Source organism: Schistosoma mansoni (genome assembly GCF_000237925.1).
Source record: "Schistosoma mansoni, WGS project CABG00000000 data, chromosome 1 unplaced supercontig 0010, strain Puerto Rico, whole genome shotgun sequence".
Lineage (NCBI taxonomy): Eukaryota > Metazoa > Platyhelminthes > Trematoda > Strigeidida > Schistosomatidae > Schistosoma > Schistosoma mansoni.
Genome location: NW_017385987.1, coordinates 120,858 through 134,988, shown reverse-complemented (window position 1 = coordinate 134,988; position 14,131 = coordinate 120,858). Strand labels below are relative to the sequence as shown.

The following is a 14,131-nucleotide window of genomic DNA, read 5'->3' as shown; positions in this document are numbered from 1 at the left end:
TTAACCATTTGAAATATACTTATTAGATTTACAATAGAATAATTTATTTAGTCACAGACAAAACTGTAGATTGCAGTATTGGTTAAACATTTATGATATTCGTTTACTGGTTGAAGCAATCATTTCCAATCAGTAAACTGTAGGTTTAAGTCCCATCTATCTACTTTTTGTTGAATAGAATTTCATTACTATTCGTTACATAACCAGCAGGAATTTCACCAAATTATATAACTTCGAGCTTAGTATATTAGTCAAATGAGTACTTGTTTACATTCAAAAACTTGGAACCATAACTAATTTGCGCGGTAGAATGTAAGATCTATCATACAATAAACAATGTATGGAATGAAACTTTCAACCAAAGGTGGTAATTTCAAGATATTTCAGAGCTTTTCAAATCTAATAACAGGATTACAAAATCTAATCAACTCCTTTTTGAAGTTTCATTTATGTTATGGATTGTTTAACAATTAAATAACATTGTTTTTACAAGTTAATCACAATGATTGTATGCATTTTTCAAATGATAAATACTGTCTTATACAAAGAGGTTTATTCCTGCAAACTTTTCTTAACAAATTATTTTGGTTTTATTAGTAATCTGTAGATAACATACTACTATTCAGCCATCTGATAAGAGATTAATCATAAATTTGTGCTAATTCTTCACAATATTGTTCCACAGTATTGATTACATTTACAATGATATAACACCTTCAGTGAGAATAATTATAGCTTACATAATGCTATTTGATGAATAGTGACTTGTTTACTGGATCTTAATCAGAAATTTAACTGATTATATTTATTTTATGACTGAATGAGTTCTATAAAATTATGCTGTAAAGTCTATTGATTAATAAACGGCAACATCGTTTGATAATAAAGTGGATAACAAATTAAGCTGTTTCTTATACATATTACTACTACTAGTAGTACTATCAATACTATTACTATGCATAGTATTATTGATGCTACTGACAAAATTCTTTCTTATTATGTCTGTAACAGTAACAGTCTCAGAACTCAATAAGTATCTAGTCTATTCGGATAGTATTGCACATTAAGGACCACAATGAATTCTCAAGAAGTAATTTATCCTTCGCATTAATTTCATCCTATACTTTATAAAATGAATTAAAATATCCATCAGAAAATATATACATTATCAAAATTATGTATGTTGTACATTCAGAAAGATTTACTATCATCGACATATATTCTAGTTAATAACTAGTGCATTAGCAACAATGATCCAATTCAAATAGATGTATAATGAGATTTGTGAAATATCCATTGTAGTTGTGAGAAAAACAAAGCGCGCACACACACACACACACTCACGCACACGCACATATACACATACTAGACAAAGAAATTACCCTTCATCATTATAGAAATCATTCTGACAACAATTAAATATAACTGTGTTAACAAGTTACTTAACAAAAAGGAATTGAATCAAGTGTTATTCTTTATTGTTTAAATTGAATATTGAAAATAAAACAACAAATATGGTATCATATTGAAAATTCAAATGTTGTTTATTTTGTTTGTTTGTTTTTGTTTTTATTTATTTATTTATTTATTAAATATTGATTTTAAAATAAGAAAACATAAAACCAAATAGGTAGTTATGTATGAATTATTTTATTTTTTTAAAAAAATTATAGAAAATATCACTTTAGTTTATTGTTTTATTAAATTAATCGAGTAAAATTGTAATTTTGTTTGAGTAGTTTCAAATTTAGTTTATTGTACATTATCAATGATTATGTAATACATTTTATGTTCTTGATAAACCATTTGTAATAAAAGATGTGAAGTCGGAGTATCGGTTATCATTATTTCTATTATTATCATTACTAGTTGTAGTAGTTGTATTGATAGTAGTATTGTCATTATCTAAAGAAATTAATGACTTATAAGTAATACAATCATCAATTGGTTCAATTAACTCTTTTGAATGATTGTTTAAAAGTTGTTTTTCCCTTTCATTAGATTTCGTTAGAAATTTATGTTGTTCAATGTTTAATCGATCATTTATTGTACAGTTACTACTGATATTGAGATCATTATTATTATTTATTGTTTCAGTAATTGTAGGTGTAATTGAATAGTTTTTTATATGATTTGGTGTTGTTGAACGTATTGACTGAAATATTGATGATGTTTTATTGAAATCTGTATGAGAATTTAATGAAGAAGCGGCATGTACTAATGAACTTGGTGTTGATGACGACGAGGTTGCTGCTGATATTGGTGATGATGTTATGGGTAAACTTAGTGATTTCTTTATATCAATCATATTAGATTCAATTACACTTTCATTATTATTATTTTGATTATGAATATTATCATTTATATCATCGGTTGGAGGACTAGAATCGACTAAACAAGAATTGACAGCTGAATTATTATCATTACCATTATTAATAGTGCGATGTGTTCCAGCTAGAAAGTTCTGTAGATACGATGGTGATGTATTGTAATTTGTATAATAATTTGTATTTGATACAAATGGATAATTTGTAAATGGATTATTCATATAGTTTCCTGTATTCATTTGATGAGTAGGATTATTTAATTCTGACAGTTTACTTCTTGGCGATATACTTTCATTACGTCCATTTTCATATGATAATTGAAGACTAGATGGTAAAGGTATTGGTGTTGAAGATAAATGATTTGTTGCATAGTTGAACATTGATCTGCCTTGTTTTAATGAATAATTATTAGGATTCAATAATAAATCATTATAACCAAAAAATCCAGTCGGTGTATCATTTATTAATTGATGTGAATGAAGTTGATTTTGTGATTGTGTCAACATCATCGAATTTTTTGTTAAATTTACTTCATTTCTATCATCATTACAACGTAATGATGATGAAATACAATCAGTATCATTCATGCATGTTTGTCTTGATTTTTGTATAAAATCAGGACTATGTAATTGTATTTTTTCATTATTTATTGTTGGCATCAAATGAGAAGGATGATTATCATCGTGATATTCTTCAATAGATAATGATTCAGAACAATTTGATAGATCGGAATCAATTGAATGATGATCAGTTATGTTGGTTTGATTCAGCTTACGATTATTCATAGTATTTATATTAGTGTTGGATGATAATAAACGATTATCTAATAAATCCTGTGTTAATCTACGATTAAATAATGTTGTTGCTATTGATGATGTTGTATTTTGTATAGATAAATGATTTGAATTGATTGAATCATTTCTTAAATCCATTGTATTTGTTGTAGTCGAATGATGATCACTGATTGAAGAACTCTCTTTATCTTTTTGTGCACGTTTACATTTATAACGATGATTTTGAAACCAAATTTTCACCTGAAATTATTGAAATTTCAAAAATCAAAAGAATTTTTTGTTAAAAAAATGCATTAGATGAATGAACAAGGAACTTTTAATCACAATAATGAATCGATTATTACATAAAATGGAGTAAATGATACAGGAATTAAAAAAGACCTTAAAGTAATGTTGATTATATGGTGGAATGCCTTCATGTCATCAAACTGACAGTTCGTGGACACGGCTAGTCCACCTAGGGGAGTTAGAAAACCCTGATTCCAAACCAATGATGCACATGGGCTCCAGTATCCTGAGGGAACAAATGGAGTATGAACCAATCATCTGTCACCGGCTCCTATGGGACTGCATCTTCTGACGTTGCTCCACCGCCTTGTGGATTAGACCTTTAGGTCAAAGGCTCCGGGTGTGGCCCCCCAAGAAAACCACCTGTTTCAGTTTGGGCACCTGGGCAGTATCATAGCCCTCACACAAATCAAATGAGATTTGTGTGGAGCATATGTATCTGGTTCTCCTTTGTACCAATATTTATGTGTTTAAATAAATAATAAATAAACATCAGACTGATAAAGTGTTTAGTACAAACGAATTTCTGTGAATTGTAAGTTATTTTAAATTACCGAAATAATTGTAGTAGGCGAACAGAAAACTTAGTTATAGATACAGAATTAATAACTTAAGTTGAAATTTCAAAAAATGATCAACTGGATGACCTTTAGAATGCAATTAAAAGTATTCTACCGGATGAGATAAGGAAATCGATCGTCAATTTGGCTTCAACGATGACAGATTGGAATCTCAAGTAGAATTTCATTGTAAACTTAATTACTACCCATGTATTAAGGTACTTTTGGAAAAATTACCATCAATTATTATTATTCACACACTTGTGTGCATAGCCAACAAAACAATACAATTTCATTGTAATATTTGTATGTAAGTTGATAATCTCATCTTCAAATAATCACTTAGGTTGGTGATCAGTAAGATCATTTCTATTTTAAATTATTAAAATAGATTTTCATAAGATAGTTACGGGTAAAATAAATGTTATCAAGATCATAGTGAAATAATTACATACTACGTTTCATACTATACAACTAGATATGGTTTTGAAGAAAACAAGAATTGATAAACTATGCTTCAAATTATTTACCAAGTTGGATAACAGCTAATCGAATTCCACGAGGAACACCAATTCTCTCAAGATTATAGGTACACTTTCTTGATGAGTTTCAATTGGTACGAAACAAAGATTTAGGGTTTCCTGTTGACTACATACAACCACCTAACATTAACCAACTTCAATTTTATATTATTGTTATTACTCAAGAGCTTTATATAAGGTGACAGTCGATAAAGTAAATAGTTCTATCATTAAATTAAAATTCATCAGCTGACCAAATTATTTGAGTAATGCAATCTATAATGTAATACACTTATTTCTTATACGGTAAGCACAGTTAACATTTTTATTTTCATGATACAATGCAAGATGAATTTGGGTAGTTTTCAAAAAAGAAAAAATAACTCTCTGATCTCTGATAAATTGTCTACCACATTAAACTCTTCACTCTTCCAGTGGAACAAATATTGATTAGTTGTTATTTTATTACATATATATATTGTAGATTCTATTGCCTAGTTCTTGTTCATAGAAGATAAACGTGCACACATGTATGTAGAGTAATACTTTCCAAATAAGAATCGAATATATGTAAGTATACATTTTTTATTTTTGTATAAGTTGACTGACGTTTCACAGAGCTCAACACAATGCATCCATATAACAGCTTAGTTGGTTCACGTTTTAACTTGTTGATATAAATATATTTTAGAAACCGATTTGTAGAAAGACAAAATAAATTAAACCAATAAATAAGGATGGTTTGCGTTCTAAAAAGATTCCTTAGTGTTATAAAGAATGAAAAGAAAACAATAATAATATTTAGTTAAAGGGATTTTATGGAGATTAATTTAATTTTGTAAGTTATACTCACTGTTGGTTAATCTTACTTAGGATGTAATTTAAAACTAGGGGACAGTGAAAAGCTTCTTCCTCGTAGTATAAGACAACTTAGGAACGTACACCTGATCCGGAGTTCCATATTAGAATGGAACATTCCCAGAGTTCTCTAGTTTTCAATGATGCCTTGATTGAAACCAATTTGTAATGAATAAAATCTAAATATCATAATATTTCATTGATTAAACTATTAGATTCTCATTACTGAAATTACTCTAATTATCTAGTTAGATTAACTTAATATTAGAGTCTATATAGTCTATCTATTTCAGGGAACTACTTATCGAAGACTTTAGAGAGATAGTAATCATGGAAATAATAATTAAGATTTTTTCAACGTTGAAATCATGAGTCAGTTGTAGCTAGACCACCATGGAAAACCTGGAAGCACTGGACGGCCGTTTCGTCCTATTATGGGACTCCACGATCCCGCACTCGCGAGATTAGAACCCAGGACCTACCAGTCTCGCGCCAGAGCCCTTAACCGATAGACCACTGAGATAATGATTCACTGTACAATTTGAGTGAAGATTATTTTAAATAAACTTGATGAGATTACTACTAATTCAAGGTCATGTGAATTCATGAGTGTACGTTACAGTTGACTGGTTTAAACTGAAACAAAATATTTACGTATTTCTTTTTGTCAACAATTCTGATGTTATTTCATATTAGAATACCTACATTATTGATTCAATTACTTGTTAGAAAGTAGAAACTGTTTTATAACATCATTATGTTTGTTCATTATTCATATGTCCCCACGGAAGTAATCCTTAAAATTATGACTGTACAGCTTAATAATAAATTCATTGGAAAGAGATCCCTTCGTTAAACTACATGATTTTTAGTATTTAATGTCTTTATCTTAATCATATTAGAATTTAATAATAAAAAAATACAATATGGAATAATATTTAATTACCTGTGTCGGTGTTAAGTTAATCAATTGTGATAAATGTTCTCTTTCTGGTGCAGATAAATACTTTTGTTGTTTAAAACGTCGTTCTAATTCATAAACTTGAGCTTGTGTAAATAATACACGACGTTTACGACGTTGTGATAAACCACGAAAATTATTTGTAGTTGTATGTACACCAATTGAATGTCCAGTATGTCCAGCTGCAACAGCGGCAACATTGTGTAGTGAATGCATAGCTACTGCAGCTGCTGCTGCCGCTGCTACTGATACACTTCCATTACCGTTACCACCAGGCCCAATAGAATCATTTGTATTACCACTATGACTGCTATTCCCACAACCAGTCTGTCCTTGAAGATGTTGTAATTGATGATGATGTTGAGGAAGAGAATGTGGGTGTTGGTGATGATATAATTGTGAATTTAATGAAGAATTGAATGAGTGTGTATTGAAGGAATACTGATTCATTGGTGAATGAATATTACCACTGCTACAACTCCCATTGTTAGCTGCAACAGCCGCAGCGGCGGCAGCTGCAACAGCAACAGCTTTCTGATGCTTTTCATACGCTAACATTGCAGCAGTATTATTATTACTGTTGGTCATATTATTAACATTACTATTATTCATTTGAAATGTATTTATTGATGAATTCTGATAATCTAATGAATCAATACGATGATTTGATTGTGGTATATTTGGTGGTGAATGACATGATAAATTATTTGAATATCTTCCTCGTGTAAATCTTCCATTATTACTATTGTTATTATTTGTCGAGTTGTATGATCCTGTTCCAGTAGGCATTGGTATATTAGTTGTCCCACTAAGTACTGCTGAAGTTGATGATGAAGACGATCGTGGGCTAGTATTACGAGTTCTTGTGATAAAATGAGAGTTTGAAAACTCACTGGAATTATGACCAGTAATGTTATTATTAGTATTATTATTATTGTTGAATAAACCATATGTCCCACTGAGACTGGATGGACTTAAATGTCCCGGATAACTGCATGCCATCGCAGCATTTGTTACACCCATTAAACGTGAAACTGTAAAGTTTGAACGTGAGTAAATAAAAGGAAAAAACAAGTTGGTAAATGTCATGATTAGATAATTAAGGAAAAAAGTTATTTATGAGTATAACTATAATATTTTACGTGACAAACTAATACTTACTGAACTACTATTGAAAACATGGAAGCACTAGATGGCTATTTTGTCCTAGTATGGCGGTCCCCTGCAGAGCACATCCAAGAATTAAACCCACAACCTTCAGTCTCACATGAGAATAACTGATTACTGAGCCATGACCAGTAAACTTCAACAGTATTGAGTGTAAGACAACTTTTCATTACAGGATAGAAGTTGCTCAGTAGTGTTACTTGACTGAAGTTAGGCATGTACGCTATTGGATCCCGGTTCATTGTTCGAGAGGTTAATCGTTCGCATGTGAGACTGAAGCCCTTAGGTCCAGTCTCTCGGATGCAGTATCAAGCATGCGCACTGTCAAGAAATCCCATCCTAGGATGTAACGGCCATTCCAGGTTTAAAATGGTAATCTAAGATCATTCCTTAGATTAAACTAATAAAAAATATATTTAAATTAAATTTTTATTTCATTAAATAATATGTAAATATTCTTTGTTTTAAATTGTACTAATTGTATTCTGATCATCTGTCTTCAGATTGTTAAAAAAGCTACCTGTCCCTTAGAGTACTGAATAACTAAGTTCCCATACACAAGTTACAGGTCTTTTATTTGATGTCAGATTTATTGAATGATTCTACCATACACTGATCCACGATGATTTTTCTTCTCAAATAATGGATTCAAAGGAATGTTCATCATGTTTTACTTCATATTTGGCTTATTGATCAACAGTTTTCTTGCACTGCATTTCTCTCTCTCCTCTGTTTGTGATTACCATTACTACTAAGTAGAATTATCGTGCTCCATGTAAAATTTTACCTGTGTAAGATTAATAATTGTTACTATGATTAATTATCCATCCAATTAGTTGATCATTAATTGTTCTCTTCAGTACTGAGATGACGTAATTCTTGTGGAGAAATTGCACCAAAGTGATTGTTTATTGTCTATTTTTAGAATGTTTGCTTTTCCACCATGTTTCCATGCCATTATTATTATTGTCATTATTTTCATGAGCATGGTGACTAATGAAACAATTTATTTAATTTGTTTTTCCATTTATGAGTCTTTCTAGAGAGGTACTTATCGTTGTGTAATTAATTATTCATTGTTTGTACGAGCGAAGTATAGTGCCTTTCTAATAGTAATAGTAGTAATCATAGTGATAATAATAATAATAATATTAATTATTATATGTATGCCAAAATTAGTTTTCTAATGACATCAATTATTTATTTACACGTATCTCAAGTATTTTAATTGTAAGAAAATTTTCTTGGGAAAAATGTTGGCCCACCGTTGTGTATACAAAAAATTAACACAATTATGACGTGTGTGTTTTGCACACGAACACTACTTAAACATGCAGTCACGTGAGCTTAAATAAAATATGAAAATGGTTACGTAATTGCAAAATTGTGCTTTCAGTATACAAAATCATACAGTGGCTCAAAGTAAATCTATACATGTATATTATTAGAATTAGTAGATCGGTAAATAAATTAATAGAATAAGAGCTAATTAGTATAAAGTTTACTGTTGTAATCTTTGGTGTCACTACCAACCGAAAACTTAACTCGATGAGGACTGAATTTATGCCATACTCATAATGATTCCTGACTCAAACTGTTGAGTAGCTAAAAAGGTTTATTCCTGACGATGATATAGAGTAGAAATAGTGATTACCCATAGAATTAGTCATTCACTGTATCTATGATAGTCAGTTAATCAGGGTAGGAGATGCATAACCTCTGACTCAATAGTAAATGAATGGTGTTTATTAAGAATATTCACTTTTTCCTAAAATTACAGTGTCAGTTTTAAAGAGTTAAATAAATCTTAATTCATATACTTAGTTCATTGTAAGAGTATTAATTTGAATTTTATCGTTTCTAATGTGCTTGAATGATACTTCAATCATTTTAACTTTCAGGGTATATAAAAAAAGGGGAATTTCCATTATTACTTATTATATTCAATCCCAATTTTGAAAATATATTTATTTGATAAAATGAAATAATGCGGGTTCATAATTAGATAGTAAAATAAAACAGGTGAATGATTGATCTTCGTTTGTCTTTTTTAAAATTCCTTTCTTAATCTATCATGAATACTATTGATATCAGTAAGTAGCTTAATCGTATGATGATTAAATGGCCTTATTTGTGAATTGACTACTTAAATTAGATTACTATATTATTGGTATTATGATAGTTTGTTTATAAAATATATGAATATGTACATGTTATAATGGAGGGAATCTAATATCTAATTTTTCTCTGATTAATCAATGTATATGGGTTAAATTTAATTTTTATAAATAACAGATATGATGATATATTTAGTTTAATGATTTAGTAGTAGTAAACATTATTTGGAGAATTAAATAAATACTATATTACATTAGATAATTTATTTCTTCTGGTCCTTCATTCATGATCACAATTGATTGATCACTGGGTGGTGATCAATGTCATGCATGTCAAGTCCTTCTTAATGCTTGTCGAATGCGTCAGGGAGTACCAGTTCACTCAAGATTACAGGTACAGCCAAGTAGCACTAAACCTGGGTCCAGGGTTTCTTGTTGACCACCTCCAACCACCATCTTATTCATTCATGATCTCACATAGGATTTAACTTAAAACCTAATAGTATCACAATTGGTATATGATCTCTCAGTCATAATCTAGGATAACAGGATGTTTAATAAATTTTAGAAATATAAACTACTGAATGTTGCTAGAAAGGCTGAATAGCTTTGGCTTCAGAGTAAGATCTAGAAGACTTATAATTCATACCTAGTTCTTAATAGTTTTTAGACAGTTTGGTAAGATTGCTTAAATTCGTGATGAGAATGATTATATCCGTTAGCCTGGACAGCATCATTTTGGGTGGAATGTAAATGTCAAACTGATTAATTAAAAATTAGTAGACTAAATCAATAACATATCATATGAATTAAAATAATATGATTAGATGGAACTTAGTAGTCTATTTGGTAAATACATACAAATAAAATGTTCATTTGTGTAACACCTTCAGATGATACAATGACGGGATAAATATGTCAATCACTCGAGATTTACATGAAACGATCTAATTTAAAATATGCTTTTATTGAACATTTCACAAAACATAGAGGAATCTTTGAATATTTCAAACATCAGAAACAACGAAAAGAAATAGAAAAACAGCTCTATATGGCTCATAACTTACCATACTCATTATATTCATTATTTAAACGTGGGTCATTAGCAACAGCGGCTGCTGCTGCAACACCGTACCATGAAGAAGCAGCGGCTGCGGAAACAGCATTCACTGAATGTAATACACTTGATTCAATTGGATTCATATCTACTGAATTCGAATGACCACTATATCCAGGATTAGAACCAATAATTAAATTATTATTATTTGTTGGAGAATTTTCATCTATAAGTTGATTCGATTGTTGTTGTCCAGGCCAAAATAATGAACTCATACGATTATTATGATTAGACATTGATGAATGATTTGATAGAAATCCTCCAGTTGGATCATTTGTTTGTGGCGAATGTTCATTGAGATGTTCAGCAGATAGTTTTAAATTATTCGTTTGATTATTTGTTACATCATTAATGTTAAAACTTTGAGCTCTTTTATATGTTGAATTAAAATAAGACAATGAAAAAGAGTATTTAGATTATTTCATTAATTAACCATTGCTATATTTTTACTTTCATTAATGCCGATAGAATTTCATCGAATAAATTGCAATATAAATATGAATCGGTGTGATTCAATTGTTTATATGTATATATTACTCAGCCGAAAGTAAGGCATTCAAGTTTCTCACAGTGAATAGTACTATCCTATCATTATTTGTTTATTACGTGATGAGAATATATTCTGGAATATAATTTAGGTATTACTAAACTATTAAAAACACTACTAAGATTATTCACACTACTATTACTACTACTACCTATACTGTTCAAGTGACGCTGTTCAATAAACTAATGTATATCAAGAATATAGTAGTGATATATTTACTGATGATACCTAAGAAAAGTATTTAAAAAGGTGACATTAACATTGAAGCTTAGATCACGAACAAAATGTTACTTAATTGAAATTCGCATCTGTTAAAGATATTACAATTCATAGCAGTAAAGCAAAGGAAAAGAATAGCAAGGTATAAGATGTAAGCACTGATAAAATATTATCATTTTTAGTAGTTAGTTAAGTATAAGAAGTATACTTAAAATAAAATAATAATTCAAGTCCAAAACTGAAAATTTATGGAATGATGTTAAGCTGAAGAATTAGAAAACGAAAATCATACGTGAATATTCATTTTTGTATTGTTTGTTTGTATCTTTCCATTGATCTTGAAGACTACAATTGATTGGAACATGTACATTCTGTGCGGATTGCCTTCATATCACCTTAATTCACGACATCAACTTCAGAATGCAGATGCACCAAGATGATGAGTCCCGAGTAGGATGAAACGTGAATTCTGGATTTCACTGCTAGCCACCATTCATCTTCGCTCATATGTGAATATTTTTCACAATTGATTAATCACTGAATGGTGACTAATGTCACATATTTGGTGTTTTTCATATGTTATTAAAATGGAGTTTGTAGAGAATAAAGTGATTTTTAATAGTTGAATTCATGAGTCGATCTATGCTAGACCACAAATAAAAACTTGGAAGCACTGGACGACCGTTTCGTCCTAACTGAGTAGTCCCATACTAGCACAAAGCGGCCGTCTGGTGCTTCCAGGTTTTTTATTTGAGCTGATCGAATTCTGTCACTAAAGTATCTACTTACAGAAAAGTAATTATCAGAAAGGGGTTTTCTGGAGATTTTAGTAATCTGGTAGTTGAAATCATGAGTCAATCGAAGCTAGACAACCATGGACAACCTAGAAGCACTGGACGGTCGATTCGTCCTATTGTGGGATTCGTCAGCAGTGCGCATCCACGATCCCGCCTCGCTGAGGAGTCCCGCAATAGAACGAAACGACCGTCTAGTGTTTTCACGTTTTCTATGGTGGTCAAGCTTCAATTGACTCATGATTTCAACTAGAAAAGTAATTACTTATAAATAATTTTATGAATATTTGTTGATATATAGAGAAAATATCTAGATGTTTACAGTAACTAACTAAAGATTGCTTTAACATCTAACATAAGCAATTATTTTCTCATTCACATTAAAAAATCATTTATTAATTTAAGAATGTGATTGTAATCACCATTGTACAAATATGTATATTAATCATATAAATTAACCGACATAGGTTGTTTGATTACATTCAGGTAGAGCACATTAACCACTTTATGATTATACACATATCCTACTGCATCTTGTTTTCATTTCCGCATGTTATTCGAGTAAGTTCTGATCATCTTAAATACAAGTTCTTGTTTTTATTTAAATATAGTTGTAAACTTGACAGTACAATGTGACAGAAATTCAGTTTAGATATAAGATAAAAAACAATCTTATCATTCATATTTCATTATATAAAACTTAGGCATCTTGTTATAATGAAGATATTGATCTAGTGCATTAAATTATTTATTATTTATTTATTCAAACACTTGAACATTGTTACAAGGCTACACCAAATATATATTCCTTACAGAAATCAAATGATTTGTGTGAGAGCTTGGAGACTGCCCGGGCACCCAAACTGAAGCAGGAGTGCATTAAAGGCTTGTATCTCAATTTATTAGCCATATATTTCATCAGCTACCTTTAATTAAATAATTAAGTAATGTAACTCACAAAATGTAGCTTAAAGTAATAAACACAAAGAAGACTTGTAATTGAAGTATAATCAATTACACAATTTTAAATATTGATTCAAGAGAATGAGAAGGTAGACTTAAACATTCTCATTGTATTTTACAGAATATTTATCAATTCGAACATGCCTGTAATTAGGCATGTATTCTATAATTATTCCCACAATCTAATATATATATATATATATCATAATGGAAAACAACCATCAACTTACAATAATTGCGGATCCATTATTGTGTTATTAAATTTTTCAAGAGCTTTATCATGGAACACTATTGAAAATTCTTGTTATCGATGTCTTGTTTTTGTTACTTTTTCTCTTTCAAGTCTGTTTTATTGAAGAATATTCTTGACGATGATGATGATTATGTTGATAATTATTGCAAAAAATCAGAATCAATTAAACATAAGATAATAATAATAGTAATTATGATGATGATTACTATGACGATGAAGAGGATGATTGTGTTAATTACACTTGAAAATACAAATGTCCGTATAGAGCAAAATAGATTTTTTTCGCCTTCTTTCACTTCTTCCTGTTATTGTATCAAGAGTCTCCCAATGGATGATATGATTTTTAAAAAGTTTTTTTGAAGTGTTTAATTGAGTATCACTACAACTGTTCTTTGAGATGCCGTTGAATAATGTGTTGAGTACCAAAGTGGGCGCGCGCACGAGAGATAGAGTGGGAGAGAGAGGATGAAAAGTACACTTCAAAAATTACAGTTATTGTTTTAGAAAAAAAATCTCTTCTAAGAACGAATTCTCTTGTTAGTTGGTTATGAATGAGGCGAATGAGCACTACTTGAACTAAAATCACTTGAATTGTTTCAAGTTATGATTTATTTATTTATTTTTGTTATTATTATTGCTTGTTAT

General features: G+C 29.9%; 1 protein-coding gene across 1 annotated transcript; it reads right to left on the bottom strand.

The window, feature by feature from the left end:
- Positions 1–1,786: 1,786 nt before the first annotated feature.
- Smp_027990 (neural gene activation protein) lies at positions 1,787–13,480 on the bottom strand (the record flags this gene model as incomplete). Its single annotated transcript, XM_018791921.1, has 4 exons — positions 1,787–3,361; positions 6,295–7,343; positions 10,661–11,079; positions 13,464–13,480. The coding sequence occupies 4 exons, from the start codon at positions 13,478–13,480 to the stop codon at positions 1,787–1,789; spliced, it is 3,060 nt and encodes a 1,019-aa protein (XP_018644833.1).
- Positions 13,481–14,131: the final 651 nt, after the last annotated feature.